This window comes from Oryzias melastigma, linkage group LG3, assembly GCF_002922805.2.
Source record: "Oryzias melastigma strain HK-1 linkage group LG3, ASM292280v2, whole genome shotgun sequence".
In the NCBI taxonomy this organism is placed as follows: Eukaryota; Metazoa; Chordata; class Actinopteri; order Beloniformes; family Adrianichthyidae; genus Oryzias; species Oryzias melastigma.
The window spans coordinates 16,529,563-16,553,872 of NC_050514.1; the positions used below are offsets into that span (position 1 = coordinate 16,529,563).

The window sequence follows — 24,310 nt, forward strand, 5'->3', positions numbered from 1 at the left end:
GATTTACATTGAGGGCATCAGCCTCCCCCTCTAAAGGGAGAGACTCTACTTTCAGCATTCTCTTGAGAAGCTCCATAGCCTTGACCTTTCACTTCAACAGTGGATCGCTTATTGCAAAAATGATTCCCACTCTCATACAGACAAGAAGGGAGCGTGTCACTCCATGTGGAAAACACTTTAGGATGAAGTACCTTATACATTGCAGAGGGGCTGGTGGCACTCATATCACAGAGGGCCCTTTACTTATGTTCACGGAGCATGAGGGCATAGCCTTTAAAACCTCACCGTTAAGGACTCTTGATTTGATCACAGATTTATAGACAAATAATACCTGAAAAGTTTCTTCGATGCAGTTTTGAAAGTATTAAGTATTTGAAAATGCCAGCTTAAACACTTGACTTCTAAGCAGAGTCCTACCTACCAAAGAGCAGTTATTTAGTTTTTCATGGAAACATTATTTTCTCTGAATTTTCACAAAAGAAGTCTAAATAAAAAAAGATTCACATTTTCTGTTTTAGGGTGTATTCAGACTGGACACATTTGGTTTGTTTAAAATGAACCAGAGTCCGTTCTCCTTGATAATCAGGAATGCATTTTCAGTCTAAATACACTCGAGTGGACCCTGGTCCTGGATCAGGAACCGCTCTTGGACTGAGTTTGTCTCGGTTCGCTCTGAATTTCCTTAGTCTGAGTAGCATGCATACTCGGAGCGGAGCAACTGGATCAAAACGGCCACTATAGCCAGGCATTACAAGAAGTTAACAGAGAGCTGCAAACAATCGTGGAGTCGGATGAATGCAGGCTCATTAAAACAACATTTAATGTGATACACATTGCTTCTCACACTATTTTCCAAACAATCTATATGTCATAAACACTCATTAACGTACCTTCTTAGGCATCATTTACTCAGTAACTGCCTTGCATCTCGGTATGAGTCCAGTACCAGTACTGGCACTGGTCCATGTCTCAAGGGTTGGGGGACTCCTGATTAGCATACCAGGCGGCCCTCGGACCATTACGGGTTCGTATCCCAATGGTTGGTGACTAATTAATTATTTATTTCCATTAATTAATTGGCCAGCACGACAAAAAACAAAGATTTGGGGACACCCAAAATGTCAAAAACTAACACGGAAATATGTATGTCCCTGAATAACGAGTTAAGGGATGGAATGTGTTGGCTTCCACAGTACCAAAGTAGCAACAGACTTTAAAAACTGGTCAGCGAAATATAAAGTTTGAACAAGTGAACTATCCCGACAAGGATTGCACAGGGACTTCCATTATTCTTTCTGTTGATGCTTTGCTCCGCCCTCATAATCCCTTGCCAATGACTAAAGAGATCTTTAGTCACATGCTTTTGTTTACAAGCTTTGGTTTGAAACAGAGATTTCCAGTTGGAAAGCAGAATTAATACAGACCAAACACAAAGCTGAGGACTCAATTCAGACCAAATTAAGCAGACTCGGTCCAGACAAACAGGCTTCTCCAGACTGAATGCACCCTAAATGTTCACAACTTTTCCCAGCTATATATAACATTATGGATCTGGGAAAAAAAACACAAAGTTTATCCGAACCAAGTTCTGTCAGAGATCCAAAGGCCAGTCTTCTCATATATTAGGTGGAGTACGTAAAAGTGTTGCAAGTTAGAGAAGCATTTTTTGCCCCCCTGTTTCCATTACTGCAGCCTCTTCAAAGAGCCCCGGCCTTCTTAATATATAACAGCTTTGACTTAATTAGTTCTGTAAACAAGCTTCCAGCCTGTATGTCACAGACTTAGCAAAGTGATAAGCAGTGTTCAGGGATTGAGTTACTCTGCTGTTAGCATGGAGAGCACTAAACTTTATAGGAGACCCTACTGCCATCAAAGTCCTTCTGTTTTTGCTTTAGGGAAAAATCCAAGAGAGCCTGTTGCTAAGGTCTCGTATTGATGATGTGAGTGATCACATAGTGGACTTTGTAAACAGTCCAAACAATAAAACCATGGGGACTGCAACCAGAGACTGTTGTTGGCACGCTATGTGTGTACTTTCAAGAGCTTTTTTTTTTCTTGCAAGAAGGTTCAGGATTTTGTAGTTATAGAGGGTTAGTGGCTTGAGGGTTAGCATTAAATCAAGTTTCCTGTTTGAATAGCCATGTCTCTTTATCCTTTCTCATCATGCCTACAAGTGAGGGAGAGGGATTTAGTCTTTGTCCCTCAGGATTACAATGTCACTTGTTTTAAGATGGCAGATTGATGTGTTGGAGGCTTATCAAAAGTTAAAGCTCAAGGCTTTGTGTGTTTTTCCCTCTGGGTCTTTGTATTTCTCACGTCCATCCTTCATCGTTGAAATCAACTTGGCGTTCAATTCAATCCCAGGATTAGATTAACTGATTTGGTTGAAAATTTCAAACACCCCCTCAGAATCTTTTAAGGCACATGTGACGATTTAACATATATATTAGCAGAGAACTACTTTGTCAATTAAGTCGCAGTACTTATCTCTCCTTCTGCGGTTTAATGGTCACAGGTGGAGGCCTGAGGCACGGTTGTGTCTCAGTATCATGAAATGCGTTATGAAATGCAGTGCTCTCCAAACGAGACCTTCATAAGAATAAGCCTGGTCCATTTGTTCCAAGAGAAAGCTGCAATACAAACATTTTACTGTGGTGCATGTGAACACACAAAGAGGAGAAGAGTGTGCATGAGTGTGTGGAAACACAGGGACACTCTGAAACAAATATCAAGAGAATAAACAGTGGCCAAAAGGTCAGGGTGAACTTTATCTTCACAAACAGGAGAAAGCAGAGCCCCGCAGATGAAACACTTTTCCAACTAGAATGTTTTGCTGAATTTTTAAGCCATTAAGTCTCACTATGTTGTGGCATTTGTTCATTTTTACTGGTTACAACAACTTGTGTTTTAACCTGGAGGTATGTCAAGAGAAAAATCTGTGATTAATTCCGATTTCTGTTTGGGCCATTGTAAGTAGTTTTTTTTTTTTTTTTTTTAAATCTTCACTGGCTTTTTAAATCCCTAATGATCTGTTCATCAAGCAGGACGAAGTGAGATTATCACCAGTTTTTCTCCTCCTCCTCAGTCCCACTACACACACACACATACACACAATCTGTGTCTGCACATCCTACCTTTAACCTTGTGCCCACAAAGATACACAACCCAGCATGCATCTCTCTTTTTTAAAAAGGGAAAGCAGAGATTAGAAGAGAGCAGGCCAGTATATTGTTGTCCACCGCACACTTCAAAGTCTCAAAGGCTTTCTCACATGTCTTTAATGGTGTAGAGAAACAGCAGGGGGCCGGGCCGACGTTTAATGCTAAAGGTCCCGAGATGGAAGAGATGAAATTAAATTACACCAGCATTTACAAACAATTTATAGGGCAAACAATCCAGCGGTAGAGTTAAAGTCACACATTTAAAAAATGAAGCAGAGCTCAGAAGTAACATAGGAAAAGCTCACTCTGTGTTCAACACATTTGATAAATATAACAAAAACTAAACTTATTGTCAAACAAAGAAAAGATTTTGCAGGACATCTGTCTTAAGTTAAACTTGACCGGAAGCCATTATCTTGCTATTTTCCAGATATTCCTTAAACTCCAGATGCTGCCTTTGCTGAGCCACCAAAAGGCGTTTCACATTCTTGTTGTTAAACTCTTCCACAGTGATTCACATGTAACTTGAAGGGGTTGGGGGTCAGGGTCACGGTACAGTTGCACCACAAATCATCATGCCAGTGTAAAGTCAATGCCACTGTTCTGGCATTTTCCCACAAACGATCGGCCTGCTTTCGGTGTTCCCATCCTCACGAGCTAACAGAGAATTAAGCATATTAATTTAGAAAGACTCAAATAGTTCTTTGACCCGACCTCCCAGCATGCAAACAATTCTGTCAAATTGCTACTTGGTTCATAAGATAAATAGCCTTTTAGGGTTGCTTTTTATAGATATTTGCTAGTCTCCTTTTTAAAATAAAATATGCATGTTATTTTATCCATTAATTAAGTATTTCTATTCTGTTTGGTTATCAGTTTAGAGAAGCAAAAACTCCTAAAACAAGCGATTATGGTAAATATTTTACATCAATCAGAATGTGTTTTTAAATAAACAAAGTCGTATGGTAATTACGTAAAGATAGAAGCGCTAATTTGTGTATTCTCAATTGCTCTTATTGTCTCCCCAACACACATTATTTTCTCTGTGTGAGCTCTTGTTATTACACTGGCAAGAAAAAAAAAAAAAAAAGAAAGAAAAAACACCAGAATAGACATTGTTAAAGGGAATGTGTAAGTCCTCCAATTAGCACAGCCAGACTGGAACTGTTAACATGATAATAAGGGAATAATAGAGCAGGGAAATGATAATGTGTAAGTGTGTGTGCTTTAAGTGCGCTGCGAGCACAGTGTGTGGATTTTTCTGCTGCCAGTTCCTTCCCCTGTGTTTGCTGAGGAGCACAGTGTTACCCTGCTAGTAGGATTATGGGGCGGCATTAACAGCGTAGTCAGACGGGCTTGGCTTTCACCCAGGGAGGCTCAGTCCAGCATGTTCATCCTCCATTTAAGGCGACTGTTAGCTGATGAAGATGTGCACATGCAAGAGTGAAGATAAAAGAAAGCCATAACCTGACTCGTTAGCCCCTGTGATTTAATATATTGACACTCGGATACAAATAATTCCATTTAGTGGACTCTGTCGGCGGGGCTGGAGGGATCAATTTAATTAGTTATGAAATGTGACTCCTTGTCAGGAAGCAGAAGAAACGCTGACGTTAAACAAAGTCCCGTTGAAGTTAAACAATAAAGCCATCATGGCCCTGTTAAAGCTTAATGATGCGCAAAAAGGTGTGAGAGGTTAAAACTGCTGAGAATGGTTTGCAAAGTAATCAGAACATTAATATCTAATGACATTTGCCGACGAAAGAACAAAGTCTGGCTTCAGGCAAGATGAAGCGTTTGCTGCAAGCACAGTTTTTTTTTTCTACCAGGGAGGCAGTTCTGTAATTGTTGTAAATTACACAATGAAGCCACGCTTTTGTGCATTTGTGTTTAAACACCTCAGTGGTGGAGGCAGCAATAATTAGGTGGCTCTTTATAAGAGTTGCCCCTGTAATATGCAAAGTCACACCTGAGGGACTATTTAAAATCAGACACCTGAGGAGTTTCTAAAGCAGCCTGGAGAGTAGTTAATTGATCACATAACCCGTTAGCTGTCATATGTGACAACACAAGGCAGAAAGTGCCCATCAACGCAGTGATTTTACACGTAAAAATGTATACAAGCTTAAATATTAACAACTATTCACAACAAAAACTGTGAATAGGGTTCTGTGCCATTTCATTCTGATCATACAATACTGCACCTGTTTGGAGCTCCTTCAACCTTTCCTGAAGGGAGGGAAAACAGTTCCACTCATTGTGACAGCCCTCACCCCCCAGCTCTGGTCAGGAAAAATATCAATTGAGGGAGAACACATTCACCAGTGTGCTGTTGCTTTCGCTCCTCCACAGCGTCGACTGTGTTTTCTCTGCTAATGTTGTGCAAACTGTTTTGTCATTCCATGAGCTTTGCGCGGCCGGCATCCTCAGCAGCGGGCACACTTATAGGGAGAAGGGGCTGCATTAATAGACTCAACTGTGTACGGGGGGGAGCAAGAAAGGGGTGCATGTTTTTTTAGGGCCTGGGTGGCAAAGCAAAGCATTGAGCTTGTGGCAAATGCAAAAAAAAAGAGCTTTTTGTTTTTGTAGGCAGAGAGGAGTCCAAGCATTCCCCAAGAGAACACAATCAATGAGCTGTTTTGTCAGACAAACTATTCAGCACAATACATTTTAACTTTTTTTTTTAGAGTTAATTGTCTTTGGGAAATTCTTAAAGCTTTAAATTATTTCTTTACTTGTTTTGCCCTCTGTTTCATATTTGTTTCTCTCCCGATATGCATGCTTTACTAAAAATAAATAAATATGATTAAATAAAACAAATTAATTATTTGATGGAAACAGCTAAAGGTTTGTGATTTCCTTTCCAGGTTCATCAAACTGTGACAACGTTATGAGCTTTTAAAATTGAATTGTTACTTTTTCTAGAAAGTCTGAGTCCATAGCGACAGACAGCAAGTTGACACCCTGAGAGCGGAGAGTATAAGATCCATCAGATCTGCGCTGCAGAGCCACACTCAAATATGAAGGGAGAACTCCGTTGAGTCGTTAGTATATAAATTTGTCCCAGTGAATAATCCTACGAACAGCTAAAGATTTAAAATAAATCAGATGTGTCATACTCATTATGAAAATAATATTAATAATAAAAATGTGTTGATTACAGAAAAAAAAAGAAACAAAAACACACTTATGTAAAATTTATTCAGTAAATATAGTGATTATTAAGTAAAGTCGAGTTTTAATTACTGCTGGAAAAAGAGTGGAAACAAGCAAACTTATATAATCCAACCTCTACTGAGTTATATCATTTTCAAATTTTGCATTGTTTTCATAATTATTTTTTTACAAGTTTATTTTTTTTTCTTTTTATTATTTTAGTCAAGCTCAAAAAACATAAAAATCAGTGCAGACGGATAAAAGACAAAAGACTCAATCAGGAAAAATGGCTTTTGAATTCAATTTATTTATTGAATAAGGACAGCTATAAAAACATGGACACTATGAAAAGCAGTCCCACGCCCATATCATAATGCTTTAATAGAAACTAGTTTGCAGCATTTGTATTGAATAAAATACCAGAAATGAAAAAAAAAAAAACAGTAATTGTTTAAATGACAAAAAACAGCTTAAAGTCAATCCTGAGGGTCTATTTAAAATCAGTCACCTGAGGAGTTTCTAAAGAAACTTTTTATGGCGTTATCCCTTCCTATTCTCATTTCAAAGCAGACAAGCATGAATGTGTTTAACTCAAATGTTTTGTGAAATGAAGATTCAGAACCTTTCAAGGTTTTAATTATTAACTTGTACTTATCCAATTGTCTGATTCCCTGTATTTACAGACAATTGCTTTAATGGTCAAATGTAATCATTCTGTTCAGCAGGAACTGACCAGAAGCAAAGCAGCAATGTTTTCTCTAAAAAGTGCTGATTGTTTGTATGGGAGAGAAAAAAAAAATCCTGAAGCAACAGCGTGTTCAGCAGTAATGCCTCCACTGAATGATTTTCCTCCTGGTTTTGCTCCGGTGCAGCGTGCACCCAGCGGGCTTTGTACACAGTAGCGAGTGTTAAACATATCCTGCTGTCTAGTGCCAGTTTTACTGTGTGTGCTGCTGTTGGATTGCAGCCAGTGAGCTCAAGATCACTTTCGCTGTAAATGGATCACAAAAAAAGGTGACTTGTACTTGTGACCGTTTTCTCCACTGCTTCTAAAGCAAAGCAGTGAGCAGCTTTGCTTCAATATAATTTCTGAATGAGAAAAAACTTTGAGATCTATTTAAGTATGAAACATATTATTTGTAAGTGTAAATATCAATATGAGAAATAATAAATTATTTTTTTTAATCCAGTGGTTCAGTTTTCCCACAAATAATACAGAAGAAAAAAATGATCACAATCAGCTGCAGATTTTTGCATAAATTGCTGAAAGTGACTTTACATTTTAAAGGTTTGCTCAAATGAATTCACATCATGTCAGTGAAGCGACATAGATTTGTTGAAAGGTGTCAAGTAGCAATTAGCAAGAACTAAAGAACCCAAGATCTCAGAGGTCCTTTTAAGCCCATATTCATGGACCACGCTGACAACATGATATAGAGCTGTCTTGCCTCCTTCCACCATTTGTATTCCGTCAATACTAACTGTCTTTTTTTTATACGCCACATTGTAATCCACAATAAGTAGTGAACCTTAAGAGCGAATCAGAGCATAAATGTGTCAAAGGGAAAGGCAGAGGGGGTCCTCGGGCCTCTTGGGTGCTTTGAAGAGGCTGTAACAGACAGTGAGGGGCATGGGTGTTGACAGGGTTCCAAGTGAGCACTGTAGTGCTGTACATCTCCATTTGCACTCAGCCTTTTCTCATCTGTTCGGGCTCATGATGGAGGTGAAGGATTTCTTGGCCGAAAGGAAACAAATCAGAAAAAGCCACTGGTACTTTCTACAAAATATTTTATATAATTAGTTTCAAAACAACAACAAAAAGTGAATAAATGCAAAGACAGTTCCATCAACATACATGAAAGATTGGAGTTGATGCATCAAAGAAATTGTCTAATGAATGATTTAGTTTAGCATTGGGAGGAATTCAGTTTGTGTACCTCTCATGAATGTGGGCATTACATATGATGTGGGAGAAATAAGGGGAGCTCTTTCAAGTCAAAAGCTGTCTCCTTAACACCTTGTGTATTTACACATCAGACATGTGAGCCGTAGGGCTCACCCTGTGCAGTCAGACATAGACTGCTTTTGTCCATCTCCACTCTAAGTCATTGCTTTCTTCATCACCTAAAATAACACATTTGAGTTTAGTTTGATCAACCTGCTCGTGAAGTAATGTTGCAGCTGGAAAGTAAAAGTTATGCATTTTTATTTTATTCCAGTTCTCTTTTGAATCCGTTTTTCTCCCAAACTGTGATTTGAGTCTATTTATCAGGCGCCTCCTCATTGTGAGGGAAACACATTACTTGCTGGCCTGCTGCAGACTTCATCAGGTCATCTGAATTGATGATACATGTAGCGTGGCGGCTGAGTTCCCGGAGAAACCTCTGTTGGAGCACATGCTGGCACTGATGAGGGCCTCAGCCAAGTCTAACTGATCACTACAGATGCTCCTCTTCAAGTATTCCGAGTCAGATCCTTAGTGTCGGGTCTTGAGGGACAAACAATAGCACCTGTTCCTCGTAAGATGGCCCATTCATGTATCTTTAATGAAGCCTGGGGGCAGATGGTGTGAAATGACATTATCCAGTACTTAGCAGTGCTAAGACAAAGAGAGAGCAGAACCGCCACAACAATGCTGCTGTATTTATGAGAAAGAAGGACGCTGCCCAAGTGCCCCCCTCACATCTGCTCCACTTCATCCTCAGACTCCTCAAGATCATCTTGGCAATAGAAATATCCTGGGCATGCAGCCCATACATGGATGAACTTGAGGGAAACTCTTAAAGGTGGGGGGCTGGGTTTGTGGTAACAAGAAGAGCGAAGGCCACACATCTGTACACTCCTGTCTTTCTGTATCGGTTTTGGAAAATGTATCTATAAAGTCTTGAAATTTTAAAAAGTTTGTATTTGCGGCTTCAAATAAACTTTTGTACATTTTATACATTTTAAATGTGACTCGTTCAGACTATTTTTGCAGTATTTATACAGCTTTTGGTACACATTTTTGCCACTGAGCTTCATCTAGTTTGCACAGAATCTTGGTGGTCTTGAAAATTTAAAAAGTTAGTGATATTTTCTGCTTTTGTACTTTTAAATCTGACCTGTTTGTAAAAAAAAAAATAGGGGGTAAAAATAAAATCTAAATAAGTCTTGGTAGTTTTGAAAATGAAAAAAATAGCTTACACAGAATCTTGGTGGTCCTAAAGTTAGTGATATTTGCTGCTTTAACTAAACTTTTAAAGATTTTATACATTTTAAATGTGACCCATTTAGACTTTTTCTGTTTATTTATCTTTTAGTACACATTTCTTCCCCTAAACACGTACATTTGGCACCATAACTAAGAAATATGTACGTATAAATAAATCCTGAATTAAATGCCCTAAAATAATTGTAATATTTAACATTGGTAAAGTATTTTTTCTTTTTTTTACTTGTTTTTAGCCCCTTTTTTTTACTTTGACATTCTAAAATGTGTAATATCCAAAATCTAAATTGGATGTATTTTTAATTGATTTATTTATAGCGCATATTCGAATAAAAAAATAAATAAAGATTTTTTGTTAGTATTTTTTTTTTTCATTTTTTAAAATCTTCACTGTAAGTACCTAGATTTGCCTGACATTTATTTCTAATTAATATGCATTTAAGTTACATAAGTTGCAGAAAATTATAATTTTACAACTTTTGTAGATATAGTGTGTAAAGTAAAAAAAATAAAAAATAATTCCTACAAAATACATACATCAGCTTTGTATTTGTCATCAGTGTGTGTCAAATACAATCATTTTTTTCTTTTAACAGTTACATTCAAGCTTGCATTTTAATCATTAAGATAATTAAGCTGCCATGTTACACATTTTTCCAAACTTTAATGGACGTGAACTTGAAGGAATGCGTTCTGTCTCATAACTGCCGTGCATTCAGCAACAAACTCCATCTGTTTTAACAGTCCAAAAATGTAGACAGAGAAAAGCTGTGTTCCCCTGTGTCCCCCCCACTACCCCGCCTGTCACTGGCCTTACCTCATGTTGTGACATTAATTATTGTGTTTTTCCATATGTTCCGTACATGCGAGGCCAAGCTCCATCTTTTATCCGTTCAGCCTGGAAAGTTGGAACAGGAATCCCTATAAAGTGATGTTTATGTCACAGCCACCTTGGCCATTTCTTTTTTCTTCGGCAACAGCATATTTTACAAAACTCCTTTAAAGAATTACATACTTTTCTATTCCCGTGCCTTGCACCTTCCACACCTCCACTTCTAAAAAGCTCAGTAGACATAAAAACGGTTTTATTTATTAAGTTTTCAGTTTAGCTTTGCAGCTCTGCACTCAATCAATAAAGTTGTCTAAAGTGGATGTAACGTGCTAGCTGGGAGAGAAACTAGGTGCAACGGCTCTACAGGGGAGAGCAACACTGCTGAAAAAGTGAAGATCACAGCAGACCTCAGCCAGAACATGGGACAGGTTGATTTCATGCCCCAATGCAGCGCCAGTAATTGCACCCAGACCTCCAGACCTGTTTTATTGCGAGTTGATTTTAAGAGGGATAAATGGAGAAACATTCTGTAAAGTGTTTATTTTGGGGGGGTGACCTTTATTAACCCATTTTCCAGGCAGGTTCCCCTGAGGTGATCTGGCCTGGTGCTAGATTAACCCTCGGAAGCCCAAGGTAGCTCAGCTGTTCTCTCTCAGAAAGGCTGACAGTGAGAGAAAAGTTGGACTTGCAACATGTGTGCAAACTCTTTGAAAACGAACGCAGCCACTCTAAAATCCCAAATGTCCAAAATGTATGTTTATATTCTCTACAGACTTTAACAAAAGAAACGTATAGTTACTGAGGAGCATGGACAGAGGATGACAGTAAAATAAAGCCATATTTTTGGGGTTTTTTTTTGTCATTTAGCTTTTGAAATCTATATAAATAATACCTTGAATCTATGTGTGTTTAGAAAATGCAAAAATACCCATTCATCAGTTGTGCCACAGTGTTGTTGCTGACATGTATCAACCGTAACTATCAGGTTCTCATCTAAATGTACAGCACTCAAAGGTAGAGTGGTACTTTCTGTCCTGTACGTCGCCTCATAGAAAGCGATGCTGGAGCAGAGTGAATATGCAGCTTCTTTGATGTACCAAGGTGAAATTGTGCTTCGGATTAAGCGCCGGCGCCGCTCGAGCAGGTATTGTGCGAGCACACGAGACCTGTCGTTGCCGCCGAGCCCCCTGTCAGCACGCGTTAGGAGAAGCTGTGATCTGTCCTTACCTCGGTGTTTCCCTGCCTGTGCCTAGGCCTCTCTCTGATCTTTGCTCTCTATCTGTTCAGCAGGTCCAGGGTCACATGCCGCCGTTGATGATCCCCATTTTTCCACACGACCAACGCACTCTAGCAGCAGCAGCTGCCGCCCAGCAAGGCTTTCTCTTCCCTCCAGGAATGTCTTATAAACCAGGTATGCCTGCAAATTCAGACATTTTTTAAAACTAATTCTAATTTTTGTCTATCTATTAAAACTAGTAGCATTCCCCATAGGTTCTCCACCATAAATAAAATATGGAGAAACCTTAAGTTGGCTCAAACTTTAAATTAAAGCACTCAAACATGTTCTACTCCAAGTGGAACAGAAGATATGGGCACAGAAATAGAGGAATGCAAACATTGTTCTCAACTAGCATTCATCTTTCAGAGCAGAGGAATTGCTGTAATTGTTTTTTTTAAGTATCCACTGTTAGTGAGCCAATGACACAAAATTTGAAACCAGTCGGAAAATTCCGCTAATGCTATGGAGCCCAAAATAAAACCCATTTTATGAAATTACTAGAGAGCAAAATAAAGTAATTAGAAGCCAGTCATTGTGTGGGCAGCTTTGGATTATGCAAGAACTGCCTTTCTTGCATGTGTACTTTTTTCTTTTTTTGCATGTAACAACATGTCTCATTATCTTCCTTTGTTTTCGGGACTGAAAATTTAAAAATAAAATCACCCAGAGAGCAAAAATGAATAAAAAACAGTGAATGTTATTTTTTATCTTCTGCCAAAACTACCCTTATACCCATGGAAAAAGTAAGCATCACAAATATGACAAAGAAAGATGCTCCCCTTTTACATATGTGAGAAATTTGATGTCCATGTACTCTCTGAGTACGCTGGATAAGAAAACGTTGTCTCAGATGTTAAAAAAATAGATCAAGAAACATAAAAAAAAGGAATAAAACAAGAAAGCAGGCAAACGCCATAAAGAAGAAAACCCTGTCAGAAGTCAGCAAGTTCACACCAGAACATTAAAAGGTGTGGTAGAGCAGTTAATGAATTAACTATACAACGACTGGACAAAAAGAAAGTCAGCTATTTTGGAACTACGGAGCCATGACAGCTTAAACAAAGTGCCTGAGGGGGAGCCTGTCACGACTGTGCTTTTTTGCAGTAGGTTTGACATGGAAAATGTTTTAGTTCAAACAACAAGAGCTATTATGGAATCATGGTCAGGGGTCACAATGTGTATGATTCCTGCATAATTCATAAGTTCATGAAGAAATTGTAAAAGGGGTTTGAAAATGACTCCTGTAGTCAGGAGAGGTGTTTTCAAAGCCGTCATTATTTCTACACAATATACCCAGAGAGTACAATGTTATCATCACCACCTGCAGGGTATACAGGATGCTGCTGGATCCTTTCTCCATGAAGTGAGTGGCCAAGCATTCACTTCCAAGACTAAGAAACACTAATCTGATGTTATCATTATGAGATAGCTCACAGGGGCCGCTGCTCATGACCCTCAACCCTGCGGTGCTCTCATGGCAACAGAGCCATTCTAGCCCCATAATGGCAAGCCATCACCCCATCCACTGGCTGTGCTCAATGTACTGGTTTTACATGGTAGACAAGCACAGCTACAGAAACTCCAACTCATCATTTAAACAAATAGATACAAGCTGGACTTCTTTAGTTTATTCAAACCATTTTATACAGCTGCATTTTTCCGGGCTGCCTCTAATGGAGCTGAAGAATGACCCCCAAGTCTAGCAGTCCCTCTCATGCACATCCTGCTGACAGTTAATAGTTTTCCCGTGCCATTCTGTTTTATTACATGCTGCATTTAAATTGTTCCTTGAGACCGTCGCATTATATTTAAGCGACCCAAGTTGGGTGGCTTGGTAAGAGATTCTTTGAGCGAATGAAATGAGGTGATCATAACTTTTTGGGACAATTTTTAGCATTTTCTCTTAAAGATATATTTATTTAAAATACCTTAAAAAGTACACACATTAATTGTCAATTGAGCCTATTGTTTTTCAAGCATTTTCTAAAAGACAGTCAAAATAATTGCTTATGTTTGAGGGTTTACAGTCCACTCCAATAAAAATCATGTTCTTTGTAGGGGTGTGAACATTAACGCACACAATTAATCAAAAAGTATTACACTTAATATGTATTAATGGAAATTAATCCAAGAAACAGTCCCTTGCTTTAACTCGCCGATTTAGGCTTCCACGGCATGCGTTTAAATATTTCATTGGATATTATCCTGCTTATCCCAAGGTGACTTACAAAAGAAATAAATATTCGGTTTTTAGTACTTTATTCTTGCTATTTTTGTGGTTTAGATCACTTTTTCCACAAAAAGTGGACTATTTGATCCATCTTCCACTGCCATATTACACCAATAAATTTTACCTGGTAAAATATTGTGATTAATCGTGATTTATCCCAACACAAAAGTGCGATTAATTCGATTTTTTTGTATTCCACTGACAGCAGTAATTAAAAAACAAATTTTCTAAATGTGGAGGTTCGTGTGTGATTTCACATAGGGATTTTTGGCAGATAATAAGTGGTCGGCAAATACTGAGACTAAAAAGTAAATTATAGCAATTAATCGCGATTAATTTGGTTTGCGATTAATTAGTTACATTTTTTTCAATCGATTCCCAGCCCTGGTTTTTTGTTGTTTTTAACGCTTATAGAAAATTAAGCTTAAAATAAAATTTCTGAGTATTTCATTAATCAAATCTAGCTCTAAACTGGACAATATTGCTAGTCATTTTTTGACACTGCCAATGTTAGCCTTGGGTAGTAGGGGGCTGTCAGCTAATGGAAGACTGTGTAAACAAAGGAAAATTAGTGCAAAGACTAATTTCTAATGAACTCCTGCAGAAACTACATCCAAGAAAACAACATTTTTTTAAATTATTATTATTATTTTACCTAAAGAATGGCAAAACCTTAATTAAAAGACCACTGGGAAAGTTTCTACAATAGATCAAGAGGTGATTGGAGTGGGACTTCAAGTCATATATTTCATTCATCATCATGTGATCTGCTCTAAGAAAGGTCTCAGCACCACCTGTCAACCTTCAGCAGATCTATGACTTATATTTCATGACACCACATGAACTTAGAAATATAGCCATGGCGTCAACTGCACTGCTTTCTCCGATAACATTTACAGTCCCGACTCTGAGCAAGCAAACATGCATGGCTCCGCTCAAGACAAAAAAAATGTTTTAAATGCAATTTCTCTTATGGTTAAGTGACACCATCAGGGCTCTGAGCCCATTTTTCTGGAGTCCAGTGCCTTCAGACAGACTGTGTGCACCCAAGACCTAGACCTCGGAGTGCCAGACCCCCAGCAATCATAGAGCAACACATGACCCTCCCCAGGTTTCACATGACATTTAAAGACATACAGCCATCCATCAGCCCCAAATCTTACATCACTGACAGCGCAGAGCAAATGAGACAGAGAAAGCAATACCAAAACTAAGAGGTGTAGAAATAACCATCGTGTGCCCCTAGAACATCCAACCAAGCACCATTTGAAACCACTTTTGCTGTGTGTTTTTATTTGCTACTAAATGGGGATTGAATTTCATGGCCTGTATCACATTGTGCTGTGCTGTACAAGATTGTAGAGTGAGTAGAGTGGATGGGGGCAAAGTGAAAGAGAAGGTACATACATTTACCTTGTCTGTTGCCTAATGGCTCCATATGTTTGTGAGGAGAAGTGACAGGATGAAGTGGGGTCTGAGCGAAGGCCAACACCCCTCCCACCTCCCACCCCTGTCCAACTGTGCGCGCCCCACATCCCCTCCTCCGACTCATGCATCAAACCAGCCTCCCTCCCCCCTTGTACGAGCGCTGTGCCATCTCAACACACTAGGTTGACTGTGTAAAAGCCTCTGCGCTCTCATGGACATCACTCATCCTGCAGCCGTTTTTATATCTTTGTCTGGCAAACGTGCTGATGGCAGGGCAACAGTAATGAATAGGGGTGCTTTTGGAAACTTGCTCTTCCTTGCGTGATCCCAGTGATAAGTGTGATAAGAACGTTTATTTGCCCTTGTTATTGTGACTGCACACTTGTTTTAACTAGTTTGCATACAAGTGCTTTCACTGTGCTGCCAAAGCTAGCATTCCGAAACAATGTGTTAAACAATGGCCAGACAAGTCTGTAGCTGCACGAACTGCCAGAAAGAACATACTTCTCATTTTTAAAACTCACTGAATAAATATGAGGGAAGTTTTTCAAGATGCAATCAAAAGACACAAATAAATAAGCCTTCAAGGAACCCCTGATTTTTTTTTTTAAGCCACATTAGTAGTGTCATGGGATTTTCCAGGATGAATAGCGTGCAGGTGGGGTAAACAAGCAACAGTGTGAAGCGTTCCTAAGTAATCCCACTTCAGGCATACCACCTTAGTCTTTTGTTAATGCAGATGCATGGGCTTGAAGCCCAGAGCGCGGTGCAATGTGGCACATTGCTGTGGCATAAACAGCGGAGCACCAACAATCCGTGTTGGCACTTGTCTGGTCGCTGTGGGCTGGCTCATTGTCTGAACCTATATGCATTGTTGTCTTTCTCTCTCGCTCTGACAGGTGATAACTACCCGGTGCAGTTCATTCCATCCACAATGGCAGCTGCAGCAGCGTCAGGACTCAGCCCCCTCCAGCTTCAGGTATGTGCAGTTCTATGATAAAGAATGTGAGGGAAAGCTCAGGGCAGAAAGGGTGGCTAAGCAGCTGTACGCTAAGTAATGAGCTGCACACTTAATAATCCTGGATGCCTCTGGCTCACACGCGCTTATCACCTTACATGTGTAATTTATCCCCATTTTATAGAAGATTTATCCCCTGTGGTTCTGCGAAACATAAGAGTTAGGAAGATAATAGTTATTAGAGAGAAGGAGAATCGCTTTAGTTGCTTTAATAGCCTGCAAGTGAATTTATCAGGGGACTTGGAGAATCTGCTTCCGATTGCTCTTGCGCAGCAAAGCCGCAGCATTGTTTATTTAACTTTTGTGGAGAACAGTTGAGATGAAAGAATAGTTGAAAGCGTTGCTCTTTTTCTCTGTTGGGATCATGTTATACAATCTCGAGCAAAGCTGAACAGAAGTTGTGTGTGACAAAGAAAAAAAAAGATCCAACCCCTTCAGGCTGCTTCAGGAATTTTCTCACACAGCGTTTACAGAGCTGAACCCAGGTCAAGGCGTCACCTGGGGCCATCTAATGAAGACAGTTATAGCCCTTTATGCTGCATATTGTGACTAATACAAATACTATTATTTATTGTTTTATTATTTTATTAAATAAAAAGCATAAAATACGTGGAAAAGTACGTACTTGCCTGTTTCTTTACAAATGTTAATTTGAGATTTTACAGGAGTGTGAAGATAGAAATCCGCTTAATTAACAAAAGAAGTGCTTGAATAATTAAAGAGCTTCTCTGTTAGTACATGGTTGAAGGACCACTTCTGCCTTATCAACAAGTGCAACTTGTGATGCTTAGCACCAGGCAGAAGCTTCACCAGATTGCTACAGCAGGGATATTGCATGACAGTTGTCTTTTTACTGTCGGCGTTAACCAGCTTTGGCGAGTTTCAACAATACATTGCTGTCTCTGAGCTGCCTGTCCCATGATACAAGGTACACGTTTCAGTTTGAAATGAGGGCGGGGGGTGGGGGGTAAGTGAAATATCAAAACCACTTTGTAAATTTGCTCCCGGAGCAAATTTGTTGCAACTGAAGTTCCTTGGAAGGGAGTGCCAGTTAGGATAGACACGCTCAGGCTATTTATAGAGCTCCATGAGGTCACATGAGACAGCCATATATCGGATGCTAGGGTTGAGATGAAGAAATGGGTCTAGAGCCATTCATTTTGATTATGTATATAACCCTGGGAACTTGGAAGAACAGCGCCCCCAAGACCATGACTTAGCTGACCTTTACCCAACACAGTAAACAAAAAGAAGACCATTTTTTATTAATTGAAGTCTGTCAGCCTGTCACATACTCTGCCTGCTATTTACCCTGCATAGAGATCCCTCTCCTCTAAAACAGTAGGGCAAGTCAAACATGCCCTTTTCCAAAAACGTTAGGATCAAAAAACCATCTATCTGCTGCCACTCCCTTTATAAACTACAAGAAGGATGAGTAAAAACATTTCAGCTTTTTTTTTTATTAATTGTGAAAAAACAAACATTTCAGCTCTGATAAGTTGGATCTTTTTTCTTCTGCTTTAAAACATAAAGAATACTTGTAATTTTTTATTTATTTATTTTTTTACTTTTTGCAGTAAAGTCAAGCCACTGAAACATTTCTGACATATTAAAAGAACACCTACAATAAATACAATACTCATGTTAACATGCTGTTATATACTACTTGGTATTGGTCTCAGTCGTTTGTGTTTACAATCTATTGGCTATGCTTGGAACATACTTAAACATCTTTTTTTTTATTTACGTTTTATTGGGAAATGGTTTTGAAATTTTCACAGTTGCTCAGCAAATGGGGAAAAAGTGTTGCTTTTGTATTTTTAACGTATTTTTGACAAAAAACATTAGAACTTTGTCTTAATGAAATCTAAACCAATATTGAAAAAGTACTTAGCAGTTCCAAAAAAGATGGAAACTTGAGTATCTAAATACAATAAGACATAAGCAAGCTGCTGCAGACCTGTTAAAGATCCAAAGAAGTTTTGAGTCAATATTTGTATAATTATTGACAAAGATCAGAAAATCATCTATGAAAACCATCTTTAAGTACAAAAATACCAAAAAATGATATGCTAAATGGAATAAAGACAGCAATGGTAATAAAAATGTTAGAAATATCTATTTTTATCCTTTCATATATAATAATCTTCAACTCTGGTGTTTTGTCCCCCTTCAAAAATCTTGTGCCTCCCTCCCACCGCCTCATATAAAATTATGTAACTCCGCCCCTTGGGCACATAGACAATGGGAAGTGGGGGCAGGCTTACTCAGTATAACCCTCAGAGGTGAATTTCTGTTTCTAATGCCACTCTGCAGAAACTATATTCTAGTAAACGACAAAGGTTTTTAGATTTTGCTTTAAAACGGAACAATCATAATTTAAAGACCACTGGGAAGACTTTTATAAGATATCATATATGATTGGAGTGAAACTTTAAGATCTCTCTTTTGCTTATTTCATGACTTGGTAAAATGTTCTCCTTCTGGACTGTGATTGAACCATAAAAAATGACATTACTAGTGCAATTAATTTATTCCCACAGGGATGCAGAGCTAATATGATCAGTCAGTTAAGAGGCCAAGCCAAGCCTTAAATACTGACCACACACCCCCTTCACAATCTCTTCTGTCATAAAGTCATAGTCCCCCACCCATCCAGAAATCCCAGAAGGTAACAAAGGCTTAGAGCCCATGGATGTAAATGAATCTTCCAGGATGCATTTGAGTGCAGGGAGGCAATAATTTGCTTGTCAATACAGGGTGGTAACATCACTCTGGTGGCTGACAGTCTGCAAGTGGCTGTCACCAGGCATTGCTGTACCAAAGGGCAATTTTACCCAATGTTTTCCTGACAGATTGGCTCTGGTCTGCAAGTCACTGGAGAGGAGGTGGGTAAACTACCCCAGCGCAACATGCCCCTCTTCATTAATGCCCACACAGAGCCTGGATGAGCCCAGGACCAGCAGGAAACAATGGCTCCATCCCTGCCTGTCCTTCACTGATTACAACTGACATGTCTCACCTAACATAGGAAATTGTACTCAGATTGTACCCCAATCTGTCAGGATATCCAATATATTAAATTGAGAAAGGAGACAAGAAGGGATTTTCTCTAATTCCACAAAAGAATTTTCTGTCTGGGAAGGCATTTAATTTGCTGCTTGTACACTATTTCTTACATCAATTGCCAAGTGAGGAAAAAAAAACAATTTACTTAAGACTGAATGTAAAGTTAATATGTCACCCAGCGTTTTAACAGAACAAATGAACAGCAGAGACAGCCCAGAAAAAGTCTTATTTTGTATCATTGGGGGCACACTTTGGAGTTTAAGGCTTTAAAAAAGGTAATATTGGACAAAAAAAGAACATCTGGGTTCCTGGTGTGTAGCACCACTCTTGGTCTAAATAAATAGAAATCAAGCCTCTGCATTCACTTCGTACACATACAGTTTTTCTTGTCTCACTCCCAGTTTTTTTAACTTGTTTTTTAATTTCTAATTCACATCTTAAAAAAAAATTAAGTTTCTTAGTTTTAGTCCCACTCAAATTATCCTTTGATCAATTTTAAAAGTGCTCCCAGTAGTCTTTAAATCATGATTATGTTGTTTTTAGACAAAATAAAAAAGCCTGTGTTGTTTTCTAGAACTGAGCGGCAGGAGTTTATCAGAAATTTCCCCCTTATTAATGAGCAGAACTACTGACCCAGAGTAACCCTGCCCCCAGTTTCCAACATCCATCTGTTTTGTTCTTCTCCCACTAGCTTACAGCCCCTTAAACCCCAACCCTAGCATTACTGGTGAAACAAAAATGGGGATCAGCATTGGAGCTATTTAGATGTACAGTTTTAAGCCAGATGTCAGCTCGCACGAGGAAAACAAAGACTTGCATGGATGCAATCATCTATAAGTTGATCCATCAGAATGGAGCTGGTGTCACATCTACAAGCTTTTTTCTACGGCAGTTTTGCTTCTGCTCTTGAATCATAAAGAAATTCTGAGAAATTCCGCTTTAAGCTTAATTTTCTTCAAATATACCCTCCATCATCGGAAAATGCTACAAGAACATGGAGTGGATCTTTAAGAAATGTCTGACGAGTACTTTAATCTTTTCCTTTTGTCATCTCTTGATCTTTCCGGCCCTTTTTACATACCAATGACATCCTTTTTCCATCTACAGTACGCTAAATTGACCTCCTTTAGATAGGACGTGGCTGCACGCTTACATTTCGTCTTATTTGCAACGGGAAATCTCAAGGCCCGTGATAGACCTGAGCCCATCCACAGCTCGCGCAACCCCTGTAAAGATGAAAAGCAGCCCATATGCTTAAACAACAACCACGTTTCAGGCAGACAGACAGATCTGAAGGAGTACTCACTGGCTCAGACGACTGCGGCGATAAGAAAGAGTGCTACACTGTGAGGGACAAACAGGAAGAAAGTGGGAGAGCAGCAAACCGCACATTATCTTTTGTTTAGATGTAAATGCCTGTGTTGTACAGATGTGAAGAAATAGCTTCTATCATTAACAAGTGAAGCACTTTTGACTTTGAAAAAGAGGAAGAGAGGAGGAGGAGGGGAGCAAAGAGAGGCATGCTGTAGAGAGCAGCTGTTTCTGTGTTTATGAGCAAAGGAGCTGGGTCTTTGAAGGTAACCCAGAGCAGTGCAGCAATGCTAGAGTGTGCGGAAGGCTGGCTAATAGGACGGCTAGGTGAGCAGCTGGATAGAGGCAGTGGTGAACAGAGGGACAGATGGACAGATAGAGCTGATAATGCAGCAGGCAGCGGTGAATGAGAGGGCAGGCTCCAGGGGCCACGGGCCGGGAGTCCGCACACTTGCACGAGGAAGACTTTGATTGTGTGTGTATGTGTGTATAACAGAGAGAGAAGGGCATAAATATATACGTCCAGAGGCTGTACGATGGAGAGAAAAGCCAAGATGAGGGAGGAGGGTCAGAGAGGAGCAGGTTGGGTGCCAGCAGATGAAACAGATGTTGAGCCATACTGGAAAGCATCGGCACAGTGCACCAGAATGCCTTCCTCCAGTCTTGACATCTGGGCCTAGGCTGGGTCAGCCTGCATGGTCGCCCTGGGCAATGAGCCTGTACAAGCCTTGTGGCAAACGGGGCTGGCGCTGTGCTGCCTTTTAAATGGTGTGGTGCAGTGAAGCAGAGTTAATGCCCTCATATCCAGTCCACTGCTTTGTGCCCAGGCCACTCAGAGGTGAATGAGACATTGATGTGCAAACAAACAGACAGATCAAGATGCAAGACTTTGAAAATTACTATACTTAACCTCACGGAGATTAAATTAATGACAGGTTTTTTTTTATTACCAATTTTGTCAGATTTTTTGGATCTCCTAAACACGTGCTTCATTTAAAATAAACATGATTTTTATTATTTTATTGAAAAAAATACCCAAATAATGTCCTTCTTTAATGCAAATGAGTGTGAGATGTCCACTATCCTCAGCAGAGTGTGTAAAAACCAGTTCAACGTTGCAGGCTGAACCCCTCCTTTTAACCTCTGTTGCCTCCAGAGGGCTTGTTTTTAATTACCAGAGGCTAATAGGCTGACCTTGGGTGCTTTCAACTCACTTTGAATCTATGTTTGCTGAGATCGACTCTGCTCTGTGGGGTATCATGGAACGACGGGGTCAGCGGTTATGCCTTAGGTACTGCTTTTGTCTAAACATAGTTTAAATAATGAGAAATGGCGTTGTTTGCACAATATGGATTTTTCTTGATTTTTTTTTGTGCTCCTAGACTTTTAGTAAAAATCTAAATGTGAAAAATGTTGATATTATGTAAATGTTTCACCTATATCCCTCAGGACTTCACAGCCTGAGCTTTGACTTACAGCTTGACCCTCATCATTACGGTGGACTTCTGTCTGCCCTTTCTTGCCAAATTGATAGAAAGTATGATTTTGAAGACCTTCTTCGACTCTGAAATGCGTTTTAAAAAAAACTCTTTTTGAGTTCTGACACCAGATCCATTTATTAAAAATATCTCACTTGTAACTTGCACATCCCTCATCTTTCCTATCCATCACACCTTCATCAATTACCGGGCAGCACTGCCAGGGCCTATAATTAAAAATAAAAATTAAATGGCAGTTGAAAAAAAAGAATAAAGACAAAATAATTATATGGCTGCACGAAAGGACAAAAATATATTAGCTGTTTGGATCACCAGTGTTTCAGGTTTCTGAAATACAACCAACGAAGCATCAAGGCAAAACTGAGAGAAGACGAACAGAAGGAAACTGGATAATTCCACCTTGATTTGCGATGTTGCAGTAACTGCACTGCAAATCTCAACCACTCACTGGATTATGTGTTTTTCAGTCTGCGGAGGCTTCAATCAAACTGTCAAGGCTCTTTTATGTCTGAGATTTAAGGTGCCAGTCACTTCAGAAGTTCAGACACCCACATAATTGCTCGCAAGTGTAGAATAATATATGTGCATTTCATAATCTGTCTTTTTTTTTAATTGGCTGCGGATTATTCCGCTTTATGATATGTACACAATGTGTGCAGAAGTAGACAATATAAACAATTTTGGGCGATCTAGGAAATTCAACAAGTGAAGCAGCAGGTGAATGTCGACAACAATGAAATGAAATGCATACTTGCTCCTAGAGGGGTGTGTGTGTCTGCATACTTGTTTGTAGATAGTTGGATAAGCTGCCAAAAATGGTGCTGGAGTTGACAACAGCTCACTGAGTGTATGACACAAATATATGACGCTCAGTATCGTCTGCTGCTCCGTTGGAAGATGACATGTTAATTACAAAGACTGCAGCTGATATCAGAGCACTTTCAGGGCTTGTCTTTCTAAACAAATGCTTTTATACTCAAAGGAAATGACTAAGAACTGCTTGTTATGTTTGGGATAATGGCTAGATCTGTACATTAGTACATTTAGTTTAAAAATATTTTATTCTCAAGAAATGCTGCTTTATTCTACAAGAGCGATAATTAATGTCAACTTTTTATATAAAAACATGTGACTGAACAATAAAATCTAAGTGGAATGTTTACATCCAACTTACAATAATAGTTGCTTTTAGACTGCACTCCTTGTAACATTCCAGTTGATTCAGACGATGCACTGATGGACCCATTTATTTACTCCACGGGCAAACAAACTTATTATAATACCTTTTTTTGATCCACAACCATGCTTAATTGTAGCTTAATAGTAGCATTAGCTTGTTGGATAGCTTTAAACATATGTTTCTTTTACATAAATAGCAAATAATCTCAAAATGTAAACCATAATCATACCTGTTCGCCTTCCAGCAAGATGCAAAAAAATATTAAAAATATTTAACAATTTTATTCCGTTTGTGTAGTCACACGAAAATCCGGAAGTAGGTGGCGCTTTCTTAAGTAGACATTATAATCAGTAACAGTTTTTTAGAATGTTTTTTTTTTTTTTTTTTGCAACTAAAACATAACTTCTTATGAAACTAGAGGCATCTTCAATTAATCAAAGGAAATTTGAGACAATAATAAGTAATCCAGTGAACTTTGTCATTCACACTCCTCACTGAAACACTTAAATGACAAAGACAGGAGAAAACATTTTTTGGAAAAATAAGGAGCTGAAATGATAATGAAGTCAACTTAAAAAAAAGCTAATAAATTATCCTGTTTACAAAATATATATGTATTTGTTAGGTATTTTTATATACTCTTAATGTTGTTAAACATATATTTTTATAAGAAGTGTTTTTGTTGATGACATAATCTAATATATAATCAGACATTTTAGTATTGTGCTATTTCTTCGCTATTTCTGACAAAACAATATTGCTTTATTCACCCAAAATATGTTAGTTTTTAGAAAAAAATTATGTGTATGATGACATTTAATGATAATTATAGAATACTGTTTTCTTTTACTGGACAGAGCACTGTTTGCTCATAAAAATACCAAAGCCTGTCAACTGTTTTTTCTTACTTCTTGTCATAGAATTGTGCATTCCACTGTA

At 38.8% G+C, this 24,310-nt stretch overlaps 1 protein-coding gene across 2 annotated transcripts in view; it reads left to right on the forward strand.

The window, feature by feature from the left end:
- Nucleotides 1–24,310, forward strand: part of sox6 (SRY-box transcription factor 6) — a 123,125-nt gene that overhangs the window by 76,154 nt on the left and 22,661 nt on the right. Inside the window, exons 9-10 of one of the 2 annotated variants that reach the window (XM_024295627.2) lie at nucleotides 11,645–11,768; nucleotides 16,194–16,273. In XM_024295627.2, coding sequence (XP_024151395.1) covers nucleotides 11,645–11,768; nucleotides 16,194–16,273 — 204 coding nt within the window. The remainder of the gene's footprint in view (nucleotides 1–11,644; nucleotides 11,769–16,193; nucleotides 16,274–24,310) is intronic. The other variant, XM_024295628.2, reaches the window with a different exon arrangement.